This window comes from Cylas formicarius, unplaced genomic scaffold (assembly GCF_029955315.1).
Source record: "Cylas formicarius isolate icCylForm1 unplaced genomic scaffold, icCylForm1.1 PGA_scaffold_8__14_contigs__length_24414737, whole genome shotgun sequence".
In the NCBI taxonomy this organism is placed as follows: domain Eukaryota; kingdom Metazoa; phylum Arthropoda; class Insecta; order Coleoptera; family Brentidae; genus Cylas; species Cylas formicarius.
The window spans coordinates 11,463,307-11,487,295 of NW_026844361.1; the positions used below are offsets into that span (position 1 = coordinate 11,463,307).

The 23,989-nt window shown below is 35.0% G+C and overlaps 1 protein-coding gene across 1 annotated transcript; it reads left to right on the forward strand.

Moving 5' to 3' along the window:
- Nucleotides 1–1,245: 1,245 nt before the first annotated feature.
- LOC132706580 (scavenger receptor class B member 1-like) lies at nucleotides 1,246–22,258 on the forward strand. Its single transcript, XM_060677975.1, has 5 exons — nucleotides 1,246–1,504; nucleotides 10,800–11,390; nucleotides 13,293–13,706; nucleotides 15,444–15,691; nucleotides 20,456–22,258. The coding sequence occupies exons 1-5, from the start codon at nucleotides 1,303–1,305 to the stop codon at nucleotides 20,675–20,677; spliced, it is 1,677 nt and encodes a 558-aa protein (XP_060533958.1). The 5' UTR covers nucleotides 1,246–1,302; the 3' UTR covers nucleotides 20,678–22,258.
- Nucleotides 22,259–23,989: the final 1,731 nt, after the last annotated feature.

The following is a 23,989-nucleotide window of genomic DNA, read 5'->3' on the forward strand; positions in this document are numbered from 1 at the left end:
AATTGAAATTGAAAAGTATTTTTAAAAATTTACAAACCGCGTTTGCATGTATCTATGAAAAAAAACATTTCCCGAAAACGGTTTAAGCGATCTAAAAAAAATCGTGTATTTAAAGATTAGCAAGACCCAATGCTATACATTGTTGTTTTCGTCAATTTTTAAAAATGTACAGGGTGTGGCAAGTATTCGCAAAAAACGGAATGGGATTCCTCTTTAAATGAAAATTTACCATAACTAGAAGACTGCGATTCAGAAGTCAATTTGTTTTACTCCAAAATATAGCTCGTGCAAACAGCCTATACTTTTGCAGTTAAGATTTTTACTTGCTATACAGCCCTAAATCTGCAGCTAGCGACAACAGATTTGACAGAGAACAAGAAGTCGAGACCCATATTTAAAGCGCTAAAGTTGGGCGCAATCAAACACCGCAAAGTATTTTTTAAAAATCTTTGAATTTTATTTTTGGGATATTTTGATTTCCAGGAAAAAATTATTTTCTCCAAAAAAATTCTTTAACCAACTAACGCGGAAGATCCATTTCCACAACTTTTATTTTAAGCATTTTTTCGCTTATATGCAGGGTTTTTCAATTATGGGCAAAAATCTTAAAGTCCCTGAAAATTATCCTTTTCCAGCGTAAATTATTAGAACTAAATCAAAATTCGCGAAAAATATGGCCAATTGGTTTAAAGAGTGTTGTAGACCACATCAAGAGCTAGAATTTTTGTATTTACGATTTTCGTCTATCGCATGCGCCGTTCGCGATATTTGAAAAAATTCAAATGAAAGTCACCATTTCTCGTCCTCAATCTAGACGCAATGACGTCATTTACTACTATCACGTACCGCATGGTTTCAGAAAACATGTATTTTCTTAAAAACCATTTACTCTATTGGAATATATCATATATTAGAAAACGTGGGAGACAACTACAACCTACTACAACCTCTATTTCGAACAAAAGTTTTTAAGCACTATACAACTAATTGCGCGTTTTAGATTTAAGGTTGAAAACTGCACAATTTCGTCCACATCTGTGACAATGATTACGTTATACGAGGTCAAACGAAACCAATATACGAATTTCTCGATCGGTGATGCTCATTTTTTTCCTCTCTCTTAAGAGTATCGATATCGATAACAGATTATTATTTATGTTTTTGTAAGAGATAACGCTGCGATGTTGTTAAATATATCCCACGTATAAGAATGTCGTCGTTCATTCACAATTCGTGTGCCGGATAGTAAGCGACACATCTAATACATATACCGGGTGTTGTGTTTTTAAAATCCAGACGATCATGGACGATATCGCGGAAAAATTCGACAGTGTCAACATGCACCGGACTCATTCGAACCTGTCGAATTTGGAGAAGAACTGCAGTCAGATCTTCGTAAAGGGCCCTGCCCTGACGAAGGACTTTTTCGACAAAATACAAACCGACATGGTGCCGTCTAAAACAGACCTCTTCGGGTATCGGATGAATACCCGAAGGTTCCTTTGTAAGTTATTTTTCTTTGTTTTTTGTAAGTTGTAAATTTGTATGAATTAGGCCCGTTAGGTTACCGAAATATTTTGAAGAAGGGCCACTTGTACAGATACATCCGTTTTCAACTTGTTTATTATTAATAATAATTAAATTATATTATATTAATAATAACAAATAAAAAAATAGTTTTTTTCCTAAAACAATACTAGTTATCGCACGAGTTACAAAATTTACGATAGCGCTATTATTACCAAAGGGAGATCGCTCATTTTCTATACTATTTTGCTTTCGGTATTTTTTTATAGCCTCTATCAGTATATAAATTATATCAATTAATTCTGCTTTAGGAAAATCCCCACCTGTTTTTAAATTTTAAGAAGTTTACTTTCTCAGTTGTCAGGTAAAAATTTGACGTTATATTTTATCTTATAGCAATAGTCTTCGAAAGAAAATAATCACATACTTAATAATACTTGTAGGTTTTTGTATGATTCTCAAAATATAAAAAATTATACAGGGTGTTTTATAATTGATTGTCAATAATTAAGTTTTCTTAAATATAATATATTTTTTAATATCTGCTATAGTACCACATTAGATATTTTAATTAAATTTGGCACATATGTACCTTATAGTTTCTCTGCATGCTGTTATATTACCAATATTGTTATGGCCCGCCACTGGTGTATTTTAAAAAAATTATGGTTTTACAGATATTAAAAAAATACATTTTATTTTTGACAAAGTTTACGACATATATTCGTATGAAGTTTAGAAAACACTTTGTATAATGGCAAAATGTTGAAAATATATGCGTCTACTTTGAACACCCTGTAGCAGCTGATTCAAATTCAATTCAAATCGTTTACGTTATCTTCGAATAACGCTAATATCAAAAATAATGGCATCATCGTAAGTTTTTTTGCAAGTTTAAAAACTAGTTTTCTTGTTATAAAATAAAAATATTGGAAATACTATTGGGTATTATTATTAATAAAAAAGCTGAAGAATTTAAAAACGAATTCAAAACAAAAATATATATATTTTTCGTTGCACTTTTTTGAGCCACCCTGTGTAATTCTCGTAACTCTTATTTTACTTTGATTTTGACGTTGACCTACCCCGTACACTTAATACATAATTAAGTTGACATATTTTGAAGTGTCATTTATTTTAACACTTTTTTACCTCAGGAGACCATCATTTATGAAAAAAAAGGTTTCAATATCTTTAGTAAATTTTCGTTTATTTTGGACTAATCAGTGACGCCATATAGCTACTAGATATGTAGAATTCCGAGCTGAAAGAACTTGGTAAAACCTCATTTTTATTAATTTTAGTTTCTTTCCAACTACATCGAAAATCAACAATTCAATATCAATACGGAAGATTTCTTAAAGAATTATACCAAAGACAAGTCAAGGTAGTAATTACCAACTCCACACTATTTAATGACAAAGCCCAGTATTTTTAACAATTATAAATCCACAACCGCCGAAATTATATTCTTTACTTAAATTAGATAAACAAGATATGCCCGTTAGACCAGCCGTATCTTATGTAACTTCTCCAGCAGTTAAACTTCCAACAAAATTAGCAAATATTTTAAAATTCCACGCAGATTTTATGCCAAAATTTGCAATAAAAAATTCTTTTGAATTAATCAACAAAATTAAAGATATCAAAATCTCTTCTAACGCAACACTATTGTCTTTTGATGCACGATACTTATTTCCCAGTATTCCACCTATGAATGTGATAGATTTAGTAGATTTCACCCTCACTCGGAAACAGGTTAACCTATTGGTGAAACAAGATTGTTTTGAATTTAATGGACAGATTTACATCTCAAAGGAAGGTTTGATTATGGGAACGGACAGACAATCGAATTCTTTTATAAATTACATTAATTTATTATATAATCGTTTAAAATTCACTCTCGAGATTGAAAAGGATAACTCTATTAATTTTTTAGACTTAACCATTAACTATTACGAAAACGCAAAACAAATTGGATTTTTCCATTTACCATAAAGCTAACAGCACGGACACAATCATACATAACATCTCTTATACACACAAAATATCTGCATTTGACTCTTTTATACATAGACTTCTTAATACGCCACTCTCAACAGAAAATTACAACAAGGAAATTAATAAAATAAAATTAAAAATAAAAAACAAATTCGGACAACAGTAAACTCTAATTATCTGAAACCTAATACAGAACACGAACAATTTAAAACGATTACACATATAGGAGAAACCAGTGAAAAAGTTTCGAAACACTAACAACTAACAACACAATAGGAAAATTTTTAAAGAGCAATAAAACGAAATGTCGAAAATTTCAATAATCAAGTGTCTACAGGTTAAAATGCGTATGTCCTAAAATTTATATTGGACAAACAGAAACAAGAAACGCATTAACGAACATAAAAGAGCGTTTAAAAACAATAGTCTAGATTATAATTATGCTACACACTTAAACACAGAAAAACACATTTTTGATGAAAATTTTGATATCTTACATACAGCCACCAAAAGCAGAAAATTAAATTTATTGGCAGCCACGAAGGAACGATCAATTAGATTTAAATACATATATATATATATATATATATATATATATATATATATATATATATATATATATATATATATATATATATATATATATATATATATATATATATATATATATATGATGACACTATATTCCGGGATATCATCCGTTCGCTCGTTGAACTCCGACTGGAATCTTGCATCCGACTGGAATCCTGCTGACGTTTCGCCAAAATCTCACTTGCCATCTTCAATGCTCGCGCTCGAACACTGGGGTGTTTTCGGAGCGCGAGCATTGAACATTGCCAAGTGAGATTTTGGCGAAACGTCTGCAGGATTCCAGTCGGATGCAAGATTCCAGTCGGAGTTCAACGAGCGAACGGATGATATCCCGGAATATAGTGTCATCACATTTTTCCATCCGTGAATCAATACGTGAGAATATATATATATATATATATATATATATATATATATATATATATATATATATATATATATATATATATATATATATATATATATATATATATATATATATATATATATATATATATATATATATATATGTATCTTACACCACTCTGAATAATTTAAAGTAAATCTGTTAAGGTGCAAAGATGTTACCATAAGGCCCAGGCTGACCTTCTACAGGAGGGGCGGCATTCTGGACGCCCTCTAGAGCGGCCTGGGGGCACAACGGGCCCATCTGGTGGCCTAAGTGCTTGGACGCCCGCGAGGGCGCCCCCCTTTAATACCAATACCAATACCAAATACCAAGGCCCAGGCTTTCTAAAGCTCTCGCGTCAGAGACTTACTCCTATTATCAACTTGAACTGTTGTTTTAACGCAACTTTCTTTCGATAACCTTTATGACGGATTACATCTAAAAGCATCACACCACTTTCGTCGCTCGTCACGCAGCGATTGGGTAATACGTGAAAACACCGACGAATTGTTTGAACGTTATCAGCGTGTTGTTTTTTAAAGTAAACTCCAAAATCGAATGTTTACTTGTTTCGGGATAAGCGGATTCGTCAATATTGTGGACCTTACAAAAGCATTTCGCACTGCTTTTAAAAAACTAAAACTAAAACGGTGGCACTTTAAGCGACGAGAGATCAGTAAAGTTTGGCGTACCCCCAGGGCCGGTCGTTTTTACCGTTTATATAAATGGTACGGCAAATCTCAAATTTACAGGCACAATAATGAGTTTTGCTGGCGGCACGGCTTTATTTTGTAAACCAGAGTTGCGGAACTAACTAACCAAATTGACTTTAAACATGGAAAAAACGAATCACGTGCCTTTCTCAGGTTACGAAAATAGGAAGCTTAAAATTTGGCAACAACGAAATACCAGAAAGGACATCAATAACTTACCTATGACAAATTACTCATTATCAAAAAAATCAAAAATTCGTGATATGCTATTCAACAAGCAATTTATTTTCATCTTCTTCTTCTGCTTGGTGCTCTTCCTCGCCCTTTCTTGCTTGTTGTGATGTGGCTTCCTCTGTCAAGTCTGCTGTTGTAGGTAAATCCTGATCTACCACCATAAAATTTTGCAGCTCCTCACTAGTTGTTTGAAACTGCTTTATCAACTCGCTTTGTGGCTGATGATCCTCCAAGTCCTGTTCGTATTCTCTTTCCAAGCTTTACTAATAAAGTTGACTGCATCTAGCATATTAATGGAAAATTTGTCTTCGGACTAGACCATTTCCATTAAAATGTTTTTCCTGTATCGACTCTTAAGACTTTTTATTACGCTCTGGTCCATCGGCTGTAATACACTTGTTGTTTTGGCTGGAAGAAATGCCATTCAATATTCCGTAATTTGGAATATGGAGATGTGCAGGGCAGTTATCTAAGAGAAGTAATATTTTCCTCCCCTTTAATTCTGAATCCCATTTCCGTATCTCACCAGCCAATGCTCGATGTTCTTAAAACATCGTAGGTTAGTTGATTTTCCAATCACGACTAGCTTCCTTTTTTCTCTCCCACTCATATTGGCAGCTACTCACTTTTCTTTTTCCCCGTTCTATCTCCCGAATTAAAGCAACTTTATCATTTCGCCGTATTCACTAAGTCAAATTAGAACTGATTGAAACAATGGTGTGCTTTTATACATACCGATAAAGGCATTAACATAATCGCTTATTACGAGAATAACGCTTAGGACGACCAGGTTCTCGGTATTAGATTATTAGGGTAAGGAATTCTGAGAAGGTAAGAAACTCTATTAATTACAAATCGACCCAGATTCCTTAGTTTGTTACCTTATGTGCCCTTTTTTCTTTCGGTATAGAGAGTGAGAAATCCTTTATACAGAGTGGACTAATACATAGCTTTGTATGGAGACCTAATAGTCCAACAAATTTTGTTCGTAATACAGAGTTTCGCTATAGGGAGTTTTCACTTTCAACGAGGGATTCTACGTCGAAACTAACCATAAATGTTCGATTGTATTGAGGTCGCGACTGCATGCTGGCTACTTAATAAATCGACTTCTAAAATCTTGTGCAATCCTTGCGGTGTGCAGCCTAGCATTCTCATGCATAAAAATGAATTCTTCTCCAATGTAGTCGACATATGAAACAGATAAAAACAGGGCGGTTCGTTGTACCCCATATCATAGTATTGTGTATATTATAGCAAGTGTATTACCAATATAAGTTATTTAAATACAAGTTTCTTGATCGTCTACATAATTTTGTTTCTGAAGGATGGTATTGAAGCAGATTTGCAAAGCAGATGTTCAAAAGTGCCCCCCGCTATTTGAACAAATGATGTTTATTTATTTATTAAAATAATTGAACAAGTTCATTTTATATTCTTTTACAGTTGTGAATCACAATGGAAAGAAATTTAAAAAAAGCGAGAGCTGTATTGTGCGTTGTCAATGATAGCATGAAACAGGACCGCTGCTGCTATATATAATATAAAACCAACCACTTTGTACTATAGAGTAAAGACATATAAAGAAAATGTAATGCCAAACAATATAAACAAATAGCAGCGAACGCACTGTGCATCAAGTTTTCACTAATGATGAGGAACTTATGCTGGAAAGTTACTTTTTAAAAATGTCCAAAATGAATAATGGTCTTTCCTACTTACAAGGTTGATAATTGGCATATCAGTAAATTTTACTTTAAAATTTTTATTGACGCATTTAGCATTTACAATATAGTTTAACCTAAGAAAAATAGTATCCACACATGTCAATCGAGTAATAATACTTAATCCAAACAACACTTACAATTTCTAAACTACCAAGTTTACAAGGCGGTGGGTTGATTAAAAACAGTTTTCTTCACTTTACAATTAAATGATTCAAAGGAGAGTTAACGCCATAGTCGGTCCTATGAAAATCAATGTTGAAAAGGGACGTTATTTCTTGCAGCAGTGTCAATAAGTGTCCTCAAAAATGGTTAGATAACAAAAGTGCGGGCATTGAATGGATGAAAAACTTTTTGAAAAGGCAGCAAGTATTATCTTTGCGAAAACACGAAAATCAACAGGAACACTGAAAATATAAGGGAAAAAGTTACGCCTGAAGCAATAAGACCTTTTCCTAAAGCAACTCCTCGTACCGAAAGAAAAGGCAAAAAGTAGAAGCTGCTTATTTAAATCGTATGAAACGCAAGCCTTCAATTCTGCCTCTATCAAAACGAGTAGAATATATGCCTAAGAACGATACGTATAAAAACAAAGAATCTGACGGAAATATATCTTTTCATGATGATTTTGATATGGATTTAACAGATGGTCAAAATAATTCTGAGTCTGATAATCTAGTTGATGAAAGGGAATCAATTCAATCCTTGACAATTGAGAATTTAAATGAAAATAACTATATATTTGTGTGTGTCACTCTGCAAAAAAGGAATCACAGATGTTTTCCGTAGCTTTTATTAAACATAATGATCAAAATATGTTTCTAGTTTCTTTTTAAAAAAAGAAATTTAAATTTTTGTTTCCTGACAAAGAAGACCAATCCTGCACACTTATCACTGATATTGTAAGGAAACTCCAGGAACTTCTCGTATATCTGCTCTATTAACTTTCAAATTTGATTTTAGTAAATTTAAACTAGGTTAGGTACTATTAACAAAATTTTGAAGCTGTTCGTTTTTTTTTTGACTATTTATTTCTAAGTTTGCCAATAAGGCGATTTGGATTGTTTATTTTGTGTTTGATATTTGAACAAAAATGTGTTTTTGAAAAATAGTAATAAGTAAAAAAGTAAAAAAAGTAAATTTAATTTTTATTTTATAGCACAAATAGCATATCTATTCATAAAAAAATTATACGAGGGTAGCGCCAAAATTTCCCGGCCTGACATAGATTGCTGCTCCAGCACCACGATAAAACTTTGTCTTCTTTTAAATATATATCATGGTAGGCTGTGAAAAAATAATTGAAGTCTTTCGTCAAATAGTTTTTTATTGACAGCATTTTAAACAAGACGTGTCCTAAAAAATTTCGCAAATAACGCAAATTGAGTATAGAGCAGACATAAATTTTTTGACAAAAAAGGGTTAGCACCTAAAATTATTAAAGAAAGGCTGGATGGTGTGTACGGCCAAAGTTCTCCTTCGTATTCTTCTGAAAGATTCTTTTTTTCTTCTTTAGATAGATTTTAAAGAAACTAATACCACTGTCAATGGTAAATATTACGCAACATTATTCCATAAAATGCGAGACTGCATACGTGTAAATCGTCGAGCAAAACTGACCAGAGGCGTACGTCTTTTTCACGATAATGCACCTGTCCATACTGCTGGTGTTGCACAAGCTGCCATTTTAGAGTGCGGATTCCAAGAGATAGATCATTCTCCCTATAGTCCAGATATTGCCCCCAGCGACTATTTTTTGCTTGGATATTTGAAAAAGGACTTACGTAGACGGCGGTTTAACGAGGAAGTTGAGTTAAAAGAGGCTGTTTTAACTCATTTTGCAGACAAACAAAAAGAATATTTCTTTAAAGGGATTGAGTTGTTAATAAAGAGATGTAATAAGTGTATTGAAGTTAAGGGGGATTATACTGAAAAATAATAACAGATTGTTACTCTACTTTGTTTCTTTCATTTTCAGGCAGGGAAATTTTTCGTATACCTTGATATGTAGCACAATATGACAAACATAATATTTGAATTAAAAAGTGTTCAAAGGTGTCACCCTTTCCCCTACTGATAAACGCTTTAAAATCGGCTTTTCGTTTGTTTATTCAACGCGACTCATGGTGACATCCTCTTCGGACTGTCAGAATTTCACAATGCGAAATTCTAAATATACGTGCGCGTCTATCGAAAAAACCCACGATCCGAAATTACTGTAAACAGCGTGGCCAGAAGTCAAGATCTCAATTATTGAGATGGCGATAAGGCGATAACCCTGTGGGTCTAGACGCGTCTAGGGGCTGGTGTGTTGCCATAATAACAGTGTTAATAACTTATAACGCGCATTTTTACAGATGCGTAACCGTCGAGATATCGTTCGTAATTCGATATTTATGTTAAATGAAATAGGCCGAACGAAAAATTCGATAATTGAAACATTAGAGAACGAATCGTAACAAGTGTAATTTTTTTGTTTTCGTTTTAGATTGCGTTTATAAGTTTATAAAACTTAAAAATAACGGGTTTAAAAATGCGAAATGAAATTTCTTTAATAACCTTTCCTGCACATCTATTGCTTTTTCTTAATACCAAAAGCCTTTCACTATGCTTTCAATATTACAAAAAATGCGGGAGCTCCAATATTTGAACTAGAAATGAGCAAATATATTTGGATCACTTTGAATTAAAAATGCTTATTTTTACACCTTTCAAATTCGTTATCTTTGAGTCTGATTATATAGCAATCCAATCCAATTTAAGAGACCCACATCTAAAATGTAAATATTGAAGTATTTTTTTAACTTTGAAAAAATACGATTTTCTCAAAAACTGTTCAACAGATCGCCAAAATTCTAGAACCAGGAAATGCGGAAGATCTAGGTCTGTGACCTTTATTTCGGGCATTTTTTCGATTATCAAGTACCGCTGCTCGAGATATTTGAGAAAATCCATATGAAAATAACGCTTTGTCTAGACGCAATGACGTCATGTTACTCTATTGAAAAAATATCATGAACCAGTAAACGGGGGAAAACCGGGGCTCTCGCCTCTAGCTTTAGCATTTTTTCGATAATGTGTGTGTCTTTAATTGGCAAAAAAATCAAAAATATTATTTTGTGGTACTAGCAGTTGAAATTTCGGCTCTGATGATATATTCCGGGATATCATCTGTTCGTTTGTTGAACTCCGACTGGAATCCTGCAGACGTTTCGCCAAGATCTCACTTGGCATCTCCCAGTTTTCGAAGTGCGAGCATTGAAGATGCCAAGTGAGAACTTGGCGAAACGTCGTAATCATTGGTAACGGCTGTCTTGCATTGTGTCTGGCATTTTATTGGCGACTATGTTTATATATAATATAATTTATTTACATTTAAAAATGTAATAACAATTATGAGTTTATTTGATTTGATATAGCTGAGTGACGATTGAAACAACACAAGAAGATTACAGATCATTTTACTGGAAACAACTTTTGCATTCAAACTTTTTTCATAACACGCGTAGATTTCGAGATAAGGTATAGGCCACCCCAACACCAGTTTCTTTCCAATTTAAATGGCCCTTTATAATTATTTCCATTCCGTACGTAATAGTTACGCAATGTGTTGGCTTTCAGTTCTGACTGGTTTGGTGCTACTGTTTACCTTCAGCGCTCTCGGTACGGTGATCATGTGGTTCACCAAAGTATACCAGCAGTCCATAAACAACATGATGACCATCACCGAGGACTCTCTCGCCTTCGACATGTGGCGGGCGCCCTCGCCCCGCCCGTACATGAAGTTTTTCATTTTCAATTACACCAACGTGGAAGATTACGAGAGAAGGAGCGCTAAAAAGCTGCACGTGGAGGAGGCAGGACCTTACGTATACGAAGAGCAACTGGAAAGGGTGAACGTAAGGTTTAACGGCGACGGGACAGTGTCGTATCAAGAAAAAAGGACATACAAATTCATCCCTGAACTCTCGAAGGGCTCCCCACACGATTTGGTGACAGTGCCGAACGTGCCCGTCATAGCGGGAGCAGCTGTCGCCAGAAACTGGAATTTCTTCATGAGGCTGAGCTACTCGGGCTTGCTGAAGAGCCTGAACGAGAAACCTTTCATCACATTGACCGCGAACTCTCTCATAGTGGGGTACGAAGACCACTTGTACGACATCGCCAAGAACTACCTCAAGTTGCAAGAGAAGAGGGTATTCGATCACGTCGGTGAGTTGATCCAACGTTTCTTATACTCGGTTTTCAGCAGAGACAAGTCACGGGGAGCCAAAAGTAATAACAGTGGCACAGTGGGACTCATTGTTCAGTCTTTGATCTCCTGGCATAAATTCACATTGCTATAATTCATGAAAACCATGAGCATTGAATTCTTTAACTCGTCTGGTAAATCGAAATTTTCGAAAGTATCTACGCCCGTATAAAAATTTTATATATCGGTAATGGTAGGACCTATGGGATCGCCATTGTCCGTTCTCCGTAATTTGCCTCCTTTCTAAACCCTGCATGGGATACATTAGCTTGTAAGAAATGGCCTCGATCCGACTTCGGAATCCATCTTTTCTTCACAATTTTCGACTGTTTCTTAAACATTGCTTTGAAACACGATAAGTGTCCGAAATCTGAAGCAATTGACTTCATATTTAGCACATATATGCAGTTTTGCCCTCCGATGGAACCTATTAAAAATGGGGGGGGGGGGATCGGAAAGCATTTTAAAAAAATTAAAAATCGCGTGTGCAAGGGTATACAACAAAGACCATTTTTCAAAAACCGTTTGCAAGACCGAAAAAATTCTTGAAACAATTCTTGACAATTTTACAAAAATATACAGGGTGCGCCGCAAATTAAAAAAAAATGAAAAATGGGTCCCCCTATTATTGAAAATTGGCAATAATTTGAAATGTGTGTTTTAGATGTCAGTTTCTTTTACATGACGATGGGCCATATAAACAGCTAAAACGTTTGTATTTAAGGTTTTTAAGTATTGTACAGGGTGTTCGCGATATTCCGTGCAAAATTAAAAAACATAATAAGTGCTCCAAATTTGCAATTACCGATTTCAGACTTGGGAGAGAAGTAGAAGTCTGGACCCGCATTTAGACTTTTAAATATGGAGAAATAAAATAACGCAAAGTATTTTTTTTGGTTATTTTGGTATACAGAAAAACATCTTTTCCTCCAAAACCATTCATCCGATCGGAAAAATTTTACTACCGTAATACGTGGGAGACCCGGCACTATAACTTTTGTTTCACGCATTTTTTCGATTATACACAAGGTGCTCGTGTTCGAGATAAAAATTACCATTTCTCGCCCTCAATATAGAGGCGATGACGTAATTTAATATTACCACGTACTGCATGGTTTCAGAAAACAAGTAGTTTTTTGAAAACCATTGCAAAAATTCGAATACCAGTAAACTAAGGGATCCAACATTGTTGGAATTATACACAGGTTACAAGTCAAAAAATTCTAATAGATCCTAGAAATTTCCGGTTTTGTAGGTGAATTATTGGCGATAAATGAAAAGCTTTTAAAGATGTGAAAATTTGATATGAACAGTATCGTAAACTGTGTCGAGAGAGAGGATTTAAGGTTTCGTCTATAATATAGGAGACGCGAGATATTTGAAAAAATATAGGGTGGTTTTTACTGATAAAAATTAATTTATCAAAATAAATAAGAACTAAAAGTTCAGATTTTCACGAAATTATATATATTCACACGACAAAGGAAAACAAGATTTTAGGGCATCTAAAAAAATATATAATATATATCAAATGTCACATTTCATAAAAACACGGTGTTGTCGAAACAATTCTGAACAAATCTGAACTTTTAGTTCTTATTTATTTTGCAATTACCAGTACAAATTTTAATATTTATTGAAGTTTGCCGTAACTTTGAAGTACGACGAGATGTGAATGACACTTTATACAGGGTGTATTCACCACAAGTTCCATAGTGGTCTGCAGGAGCACGATAGTAAAAACAATGCGCCCCTTTAGCTGATTCGCGATACATGCGACGAACTTGTCCAGCCCAGTGACGATTTTTTGAAAGGAATTTTGTTTCGAATTTTGAGAAAATATGAACGCAGTTTTTTTCCAGGACTTTTGGTGTGGAAAGAGGGAGTTCAACCTGACGTCATCACGGTAAATACAGGTACCAGAGACTACGGCAAGCTGGGCAGGATAGAAAAATTCAATGGCCAAGATCATCTAGACTTGTGGTCGTCCGATACGTGTAACCGTCTCAAGATATCCGACGGCACCGTCTATCCCGTGGACCAAGTGAAATCGAAGAAGGAACTGCACTTTTTCCTGCCGCAGTTGTGCAGGGCTTTGACTTTGAAATTCGTCGAAGAAAGCCAGGTTTTAGACCGGGTTCCTGTCTATAAATACACGTTCCCCGTCGATATTTTCGACAACGCGGATCAGAATGGCGACCACAGGTGTTACTGCGAGAAAGGAAGTGACAGTTGCGGGACTCGAGGCGTTTTCAACGCAAGCGCCTGCGTTTGGGGTGAGTTTAGCAGGAAATTATAATAATAATATACATTATTACACTACAAAATATTAGATGGTACCACTTTTAAGTGAAATTACCCTAAGAACAAGAAAAAAATTAAAATAAACAAAATTAAGAGTGGTTTTCCGATACAGAAATTATCGTGTTCCAAGAAGATATTTTTTATACCGGTTTTTAAATGTTTTGGTTGATATTGTTAAATCGAAATGCTATAAGAAAATGACCTTTTATACATTTCTTTTCGATGTTGTCAATATAATTTTTTTCTTAGATTCAAGTCATGAACATCTGTACGAAAACCGATTTTGCTAAAAAGTTATTCAAAAACACAGAACTGAAGTTTCATTATTGCAAAACACTTAGAAAGATAAGACGATATTATAAATGTGGAGTTTGGACTATCTCTTAATATTTTTGTCAAAACTCTGTCTCTCTAATTATTGTCGTAAGTGCTTGTAGTGACTCCAAAAACACAGAATTGACGTTTCATTATTGTAAAAAACTGCTTGCTTTGTATCAGAAAGATAAGAGGATATGATGAGTGATGTTCCTTTGGATATTCGACTATTTGACTATAAATACTAAACAATAAAGGTCCCAAAATCGAACCTTGGGGCACATCAGTACTGATTAGGGTACAGTTAGATTAAATTGTCTTCTTACTTCAACACATTGCTCAGATATTGCTATATGAACTTAACATATCCAGCTGAGAAATCGAAATAATGAAAGTAGCTTCCCTCTTATCTTAACTAGACTGATAGTTGTGCTAAAATGTGTTCTAAGCCTTACCTGCCAGTCTTGAAATTTACAAAGGAATACATTTGTTGGTATTTTTGAAAAAACTCGGTGTTAGATCTTTTGGCTCACACAAATTTGATATTTAAACAATCAGTTTTATAATGGCCTTTTTTCCAAACGGTGGAATAATAATCAATTTAGATGCGGCTGTTAATAAAATTTACTAAATTATTTGTACAGTATGTATTGTATTTTTAGAAAAACTGTTTGAAGGTTTGAATGTTGAAGAATTAAAAAAACTACCAAAAAATTAAAATAGGTTGTGCCTTTAAAAAAAATGTATGTTTTATTCGCCACCTTTTAAAATAATTTCAAATCCTTGCAACTTTTTTATTAGTCATTTCTTTACTTTCTTAACGTCCACAAACACATACTTAAACTAAACCCAAATTGCTCCCGTGCGACCATTGTAGATTTTTGAAAAAATGGGGTTAGGTATATGATACTATCGTCATCGAACCACTTCAACAGTTCGGTGGGGATTCTATGTGGGTCAAGTTTTTTGTTAGCGTAATAATTTTAGATTTTTGTTTTGTGTAGATGGAAATGATGGTCGCGATATAATTTTCTGAAGCATTCTCCTTTGCTTATTTTTATTTTTACAGTTCCTTCTATGTTTAATCTTTTCTAGGATTACTTTTTATAAAACTTCTGGTTTCCTCCTGCGTCTGTTTTTGTTAACTCGAATTAGCTAGCGCCATCATCCTGTTGGCTTCTTCAGAGCTTGACTAAAACGGTGTTTAAGCTCTGAAGAAACCACCAGGATGATTGACAAAACGTTAACTAGTTCGACTCAACAAAAACCGACCTTGGCTTATCTGCTCCGCACTTGATTTTATTTTATTTACTCCAAACCAACGATCTATTGATATAAACTAGTCTATAATTAACTGAGCAAAGAACCGATAATCATAATCTTATTGCTTACAGGGGCCCCGATTTACTATTCCTGGCCGTACTTCTACAACGCGGATCCCCAGTTGAGGGCGGCCATTTCTGGTTTAAAAAGGAACCCCGCCAAGCCGGAGGTGTACGTCAACATCCATCCGAAACTTGGTGTTTTGACAGGGGGAAAAGTAAAATTCCAAGTCAACATCCAAATGCAAAAATCCTACGGGATATCCGAGCTGAACAACTACAAAGACGGCCAAATACTACCCATCGTGTTGATCGAAAGTGTACGTATAGCAAGCACGCATTTTTAGCTGGCTTTATGCATTGTGGGCAACGATAGAGTAAAGTTTATTATCTCGTTGGTCTCGAAAGTTATGAGAAAATGGAAATACAAAGTTGCCAGGATGCACAATTGGTTTTGAATTTTGTATAGGCCACTGTAGTGCTATTTACAAAAATTCTGGGTTCGTCCTGCGTCGGTTTTTGCTGAGTCTATTTTCGAAACCGTCAACATCGTTTCAGACATATGAAATTCCCAAAATCTGGAACCAAACCTTCTCCCCTTAATTTTAATGCTTGAGTGGAAAACATTGTTTTTATAACGGTCAAATCTTTGAACAAACGTCGGGAACAGCTCTCCATTACCACCTTCCATCTAAAACCAAAATTATGCAAACGCTACGTCGATGGTACTTTTGTTCTTTGGCCTGATGATCAGGAATCCCTATTAGATGTTTTTAGACATTTAGAATCTATACACCATAACATACGTTTTACCATTGAATTAGAAACTAATAACAACTTCCCATTGGGTTATTGTGTTTATAGAAAACCTACGCACACAGACCGATACCTTAATGCATTGTCATATCACCATCCGGCCCAAAACCCATTGGTTATCGACTCTATTGTTTACAGAGCCCTAAAACCGTCTCAGCCGGAGTCACTGAACCCAGAATTAAAACACCTTACCTCTGCTCTTCTCTCTAATAATTCCCACATTAAAGATATTAAACGTTCCATCACAAATTACACCTCACCGTACCCTTCAAATGAGTCTGAAAACAATCCCACACTTGGCACTGTCGTCCTTCCATTCATTCAAAACATCACTGAGCACATATCAAAAGTTCTTAACAAATATAAAGTCAAAACCAGATTTACCACTGGTCCCAAAAATCTATCAACATCTTCGATCCATCACAGACAAAATTCCAAGAACATGAAAGGACCTTAAGACTAAGACAAACAAAATCATCAGCAGTTGTCGAACCCAATCACGAAACCGGACATTTCGATAAAACTAAAATTCTTGCATGCAATCAATTCTTCTACCATCGAAAAATCCGAGGGTCTATAGAAGTCTATAAGCACCCTAACAATCATAACGGCGGCTCAAGTCACCAATATGGGACGATGTTTATGACCCTCATTTAGATCCGCCACCCCCTCAAACAATATAAAAGCAGTGTGCGTGCGGGAACGCAATTGGGAGAATCCTTCGATGAAAATGAACTGCTTCTACACGTTGTGATAGCAAGACGGCGACTGGGGAGGCTGGCGCACGGGTGCGACGTTGATGCGCAGCGAGGTTGCCGAATGAGAATGTTAGCGTTAATCGCGCGGTTTTTTTAAACTTAAACATCTTTCCCCCCCCCCCCCCCCCCCCGTTGAAGCGTAGTCTTCAACCTAGTCTAGAGGCAAAGGTGCGAGAGCTTTGTAATAGGTCGCACGAAGACTCCATCTTTCGTTTTAATTTCCGCTACTCTGACCTTATTATCAGAACCAGGCATTAAATTTAGTATTCTTGCTAAGGACCAGTAAAGCGGGGGTGTGTTGTCCTCTTTTACCAAGACTAACCTATTAGGTTGAAGATTCTTGAGGGGTTTAATCCAATTGGGTTTATGTTGAAGTCTGTTAAGATATTCGACGGAAAATCTTTTTCAGAATAAATGTCTAATTTTGGAACATTGTTGCCAAAAAGAAATTCTGTTGAAATTTGAAAAACGAGAAAAGATGTCTGCAAACTTTGGAAATGCGTTACTATGCGCTGACACGTGTCTTTGTTCCGGCAAAGCGTGTAGCTTTAAAATTCGCGGGACAGTTTCTAAAAAAATATTTTTCTGGTGAATTACCTTCGGACAATTGGTTTAGTGCTACATATTTACCGTGATTTAAATTGACATATTCATCAATAAATGATTTATATCTTAGAAACAGATCTTGATCTCTTAGAAATCGTTTTCAAAGAGATGAAACGCTGTTTAACGAATTTGAATGAATCACCTAACTGGGAGGGGGCATTTTCGCTACGAAAGGGTAAATTTACTTGAGATGTACCGTCAGACAATTGTTGTGTTGGTTGACTAAATATGGACTCACATTGTTTATCTTCTGGAGATAAGAACGTTTTCTGAGGGTACTCCTCTAATTTCCCAAAATTTAGGAAGTAATTCATTAAGATCAGGTGTCGAGGTGAATAGAGCGGTGCTCAACAGTGATTGAACAGAAAGGTTTTGCATTGGAGTGGGTCCACCGACAACCCATCCTAAACGTGTGTTTTGGAGTGTTGGCAGATTTTTTCCAAGGTTTATAATTCCAGGAGCCATTAAATCGTAGTATAGGTCTGCACCTATAAGAATGTCAATTTGAGAAGGGCAGTAAAATTGATCATCTGCTAGAGATAAATTTGGTGGTATGTTTATTTGACTTAAATCAACTTGGATGTGAGGGAGAACCGATGTGATTTTGTCTAAAATAGCACAAGTTGCTAAAATAGAAAAATCTTCCTTTCAAGAGCAAATTTTTAAGCTTACTGCTTTAGTAATTTGACTTGTTTTGTTTCCTATTCCAGTGACAGACATGTCAAATTTAAAAGATTGTGTGCATAACTTTTTGAATGCTTCATTCTGAATCTAAAAGAGCACGAGCTTAAATTTTACATCCAGTTTTAGACAGAAGGATGACCTTAGAAGTTGCTGAAAGAACTTGAGTGTTGTTGAGAGACGAGCATGAAATGTTACTTGGAGAAGGATTTTCATTTGAAGTGTTTGCCGAAACCAGAGTTGTATGTTCATTCTGGGTATCAGTCTCTTGACTGACTTGAGCGTTTGGGCAGAGTTGGTCATTGATAGCGGGAGAAGATTCTGCGCAAACTGAACAACATCGAGTGGAAGTACAGCTCGAAGCAATGTGTTTGTTGCCTAGGCAATTTAAACACAACTTGTTTTGCATCACGAATTGTTTTCTTTGAGCCGGAGTGTGCTTAATGAACTTCATACATTTGTAAATAGTATGATTTTTCATTTTGCAATAATAACATTCAAAATTGAAATTGGTATTTTGAGAACTTTCACTTGAAACATGCGCAAATCTTTGCGGTTTTGATTTGCTGTCTACATTTGTATAACCTGTCAAAGTTTCTAATGATGAACACTGTTTTTCTAAAAATTCATTTAATGTGGGATGTAAAATGCTGTGTGTTTTCCTGCGGGTTTTGTTTAGATCCTCGGGAACAGCGGGGTTGCTGTCTGGTCGAAACTCGAGTTTTGAAAGCCGAGTGCTTTCTTCCTGGGCGTTTGAAAGCCTTTCCTGGGGGTGTGAAAGCCGCGTGCTTTCTTTCCGGGAGTTTGGAAGAAGGGTGCTTCCTTTCTGGGAGCTGAGAAAGCCGGGTGCTTTCTTTCCGGGGTGTTTGAAAGCCGTCTGCTTTCTGGGGGGATTGGAAAACCGTCTCCTTTCCTCCGAGCCAATTTTGAGCCGCGACTTACTTCACTTGTTGCGAGGGTATGCGACGAACGAACCGAATGAATTATCCGGCTCGAAGGACCAAAAAATGTGCGTGCGGGAACGCAATTGGGAGAATCCTTCGATGAAAATGAACTGCTTTCCTTTTGAACAATTTTGTTTGCACACTTGTACAAACCGAACAAATTTGCGTCTTAATTCAGGAGGTTTTGAAATAGCTTCTGCACGTTGTGATAGCAAGACTGGGGAGGCTGGCGCGCGGGTGCGACATTGATGCGCAGCGAGGTTGCCGAATGAGAATGTAGCGTTAATCGCGCGGTTTTTTTAAACTTAAACCAACAGGTACAGAGCAAAATGCGAGCCAGTTCAAGTCTTTAGAAGCCAACACTAATACTAGTTATTACCAAAAAAAACATAACTCGTATTTAACATTAGAGTTAATCGAAAATGACGTAAAAGACGCGATTTTAATAAGCCAATCTTCAGTGATTCAATAAATTATGATTGCAAACTTACAAAAGGTCAATACACCAAACACCGGAGAATATTTTCCATGACTTCAAACTGAACATATCACACATTCAAAGTATGTTGGTATATCATTATTATTATCAAACTCGGTTCTTAAGGACTCTTTGACCCTTAAAGAGTTTCTGGACTGAATTTTATTTAAAGGACAGCTTAAGCAATAAGGAAGCTTCAAGAATGGTTATAAATTTGACTCTCAAGTTTTTTATTAAAAACGATTAATAATTAATAATTATAATAAAAATGTGGGTACAAAACAATGTTAAAAAGAAACATTATTTAAAGCAATCATTAATTTTTTTAACTAATGAGGTACTTCTAGGTATTCTTCCCCATTGAACAACAGCAGATTCGTATTCGAGACCGCCTAAAAGTAGACCAGAGTTTACCTGGTATTTTCTGTGTGATTAAAGACATTTAAAGAATGACGGTAATAGAAAGATTTCTGATGGATATTTGTTTCTTAGTATCGTCTTAAAACAAGATCATGAATCATATATATATATATATATATATATATATATATATATATATATATATATATATATATATATATATATATATATATATATATATATATATATATATATATATATATATATATATATATATATATATATATATATATATATATAAACAAAAAAGTTACAGTCAATTAAAATGTCACCAAGATAAATTGTACCGTGCGACATCCCTTGTCCATAACAGTCAACCGACAATGGCTTAGTATTTCCAGTTTTGATTTGCGTTTTCGTCAGAACAAATTTCCGTTACAGGGATTGGATGAGAAAGATCTTCCTCGGAATGTGATCGAGCTGATATACAGAGCAACGTTCACTGTGAGAAATCTCGAGCTGGGACTTAAGTACGGTTTTCTGCTGGCCAGCACGGTTACGTTGGCGTGCATTCTGTTGGTATTGAAGAAAAGACGTGAAATCAGACTCCGAGCGAACAGTATCGGATATCTGAGAACCGGACGCCACGTGACATCGTTGTGAGTGCCTAAGTATCGAGCAGGGTGAATCGACAACGTGTAATACTCAGTATCGAATATACTCAATTCTCGAAGCAGTATCGAATATACTCACTCTTTAAAGTATTTTTGTGCAGAGCTGGGTGCGGCCCTGACGCCGAGTTTATTGTAGACATTTTCATGATTAATATACAGGATCGTCGGCGTAACAAACAATGTTGCGGGCAAAGTGGAAGGTTTTCAAAACGTTTTCTTAAAACACAACACAATGAGGGTGTGAAAGTTACCGTTTAATGTTTGTAATTTATGTCTTTCTCGCACATAACAGTTTTGAACTGACAAAAGTAACTTTGTGCCCTAAACCAAACACAAAAAACCTTCTACAAGTAAATAAGTAAATGAATGAGCAGTGCAGTAATCGGAAACTATAGGCTGGTTCATATAACTTATTTCGATAAGTGCGTTAAATACAAAAATTGTTTGATCCTAACTAAAACGGATCTTTGGTAAAATACAGTGTGTCCCACTTAAGAACTGCACACAGTTGTGAAACCTTGTTTAGGGATGCACTTGTTTTGCTTATTGCTTCAACTTAGAATCATGGCCATCTGAGACTATTTAACAAAAGTGAGAAGAGGAATACTATCCGGGATTTATTCAGGACTACATAAAACCTACAAATGAAACAACAAATGACATTTATTTTATCATAATTAAAACATTTATTCCAATATTTTAGAGAAAAAAAATTGAAAAGTCACCAGGTTTAACGTTGTTTTTGCACAAGAATGTCTCTATCTACAACTGTACCTTCTAACCAATCTGTATATCCCATTGTAATATACATATTCAAATCTTGTCGGCGAAAGTGGCTTTTGCCTTGTACGCCAAAAATAAAATATTTGTTGCGATCCAAACGTATTTACTTTTGATATAGTGAATGTACGACTATGAAAAATCAACTCAAAGCAGTTCTTGCGAAGAAGTTTAGGCTCGAAAAGAATTAAATTTACACCCAAAAAAAAATTTATTGATGGGATTGATTTTCTTATATCTTATTCTATAATGACATTTTTAAAATACATAAAGACTAAAAATATATAAAAATTTGACTATATGACAGCTGTTTCGGCAATACCGTGCCTTTATCAAATGTATCAAAGGTATGAGGAAAGAAATGCATGGCACAAGCCAATAGAAATGCTGACGTCTCCAGCCACTTCCCTAATAGTCATTCGATGATTTTCAACACATTGAAAATAATAATTTTTGTGGGACTTTGACTTGAGGGTTTTTTGATTTTGGTTTAGTTACGTCTGATATCATAAAGCTCGAACGAACAAATACCATGTTACATATTCAAAAAGTCAAACTTTTCGAAAGCCTAATTTCTGTGTGCTTTATTAATTTTTTTAACTTTCGACAAAAAATTTCGAAAAAAAAAATACGTTTCACCGATTATATTAATTGGTTCTTCTTATCATGTAAAAGTTACGCCAGTGTAATTTATTTATCGAGGTGCGATACTATGTGGTTCATAATACTTTTGGTTTTTGAGACTGAATAGGTAGATACGAATTTTGTCGTTAAAAGTACGAAATGATGAGTAAAAGTTTATACAATGGCGTTGTTTTATTTATTGAAAAATCGAGCAAAGAAGAAGAAGATGAATTACTTGGAAATTCCAAAATCGTGTGTTTTGTTATTATTTGGCATGTTTTGCAAGAGAACCGGTTAAGTTTTGCAAGAAATTGACGCTAAAACACATACTGATACGCTGCATAAACAAACAAATTTTTTTTTCCAAATAAACTTCCAGAGGCTTCTCTAATAATGATAATGTTCATTTCCATCGGCTTCTAACAAAAGTATCGGATAATGTCAATGTCAATGTCAAAATACAAACTATAAAAACAGATACATACAAACATACATCAAGAAAAGAAAAAAATAAGAACACACAAAGTATATAACACTGAGAGATCGGCATTTCTACAATCAAAGTATTCATCGATAGAATAAAAAACGTTCTTATTCAAAATGAACTTTAATTTTTGCTTAAATAAATGGACAGGCAAGATCTGTTTGACGGACAAAGGCAACTTATTGCTGTATTGGTAAAATCATAGGGCTGTTAGCTACTTTGACTAACTTACGACTTGGCACCTGCAAATTAAGATTGGCTCTAAAATTGTAATCTCCATCAATTCTGCAATAATTAGATAGATCAGAGAGAGGGAAACGTTAAAATATTTAATTTTGGGAACAGGGTTCTACAAGAGTGACCATGACAATTCTCGAACATTGTTCGAACAATACGTTTTTGTTGGACAAAAATTCACTAGCTTTGGAGGAGTTTCCCCAGCGTATAATAGCGTAAAATAAGCAAGAGCGAACATATCCGAAATAATACAATAGTAAAAGCTGAAGATCCACACTCGACGCAGTCGCCAAATAACAAAAGTATGCATAGCCATTTTGTTTAATACGTAGTCAATTTAGCATGTCCAACACAAATATTTGACAACGTTAGTCTGACTAATCGATTTATCCTGCATTGTAACCAATAAGCTCTTGTTCGAATCCCTTAAGGAAAACATCATCTCAGTCTTTGTCCCGTTCAAACAAATACCGTTACTCTCGCAATATCGCTTACTGCCCTAGTGGCCAAGGACGTGAGACTTTCCAAACTCCTAGATGACACTGAAACAGCAGTATCATCTGCATATAAGGAAACATATTTGTCTGGGAAACAATCAGATATATCATTTATAAATATTATATATAATAAAGGCCCTAGTATGCTTCCCTGTGGGACATCGATGGTGAGTTCTTTAGATGAAGATGTAATGATAGTAGTATCACCTCTAACCACAACTCTTTGGCCACGACCCTTCAAAAACGACTCAATCCAGGCGTAACTATTCCCCCGTATACTGCAATTATTTAATTTATTCAACAACAAATTAATATCAAGCACATCAAAAGCTCGCTTGAAGTCAAACAACATATATAATGTTTTATTATTCTGATTGAAGTTCGAGACTATTCCATTATATAAGGAAACTAAACAGTCTTGAGTAGTATAAATGCATCGAGCCGCAGGTGAAAACACTTTTCGAATATTTTGGAAAAACCCGATAGAACTGATATTCCACGATAATTAGAAATTAAATGGGTATTGTTCTTCTTGTGTATAGGTACAACAATGAAGTGTTTTAAGGCTGAGGGAAATACACCTTCTGAAAAGGACAGATTAATCAAAAAAGTAAGAGGTTGAACTACATGGTATTTCATCGTACCCAGATTGACAAAAAAATAAATAAGGTGCTAAGAA

Coding starts and splice junctions, on each gene's coding strand:
- LOC132706580 (XM_060677975.1), top strand. CDS start 1,303: ATGGACGATATCGCGGAAAAATTCGACAGTGTCAACATGCACCGGACT. Junction 11,391..13,292: donor GAGGGTATTCGATCACGTCG/GTGAGTTGATCC, acceptor GTTTTTTTCCAG/GACTTTTGGTGTGGAAAGAG. Junction 15,692..20,455: donor CCATCGTGTTGATCGAAAGT/GTACGTATAGCA, acceptor TTTCCGTTACAG/GGATTGGATGAGAAAGATCT.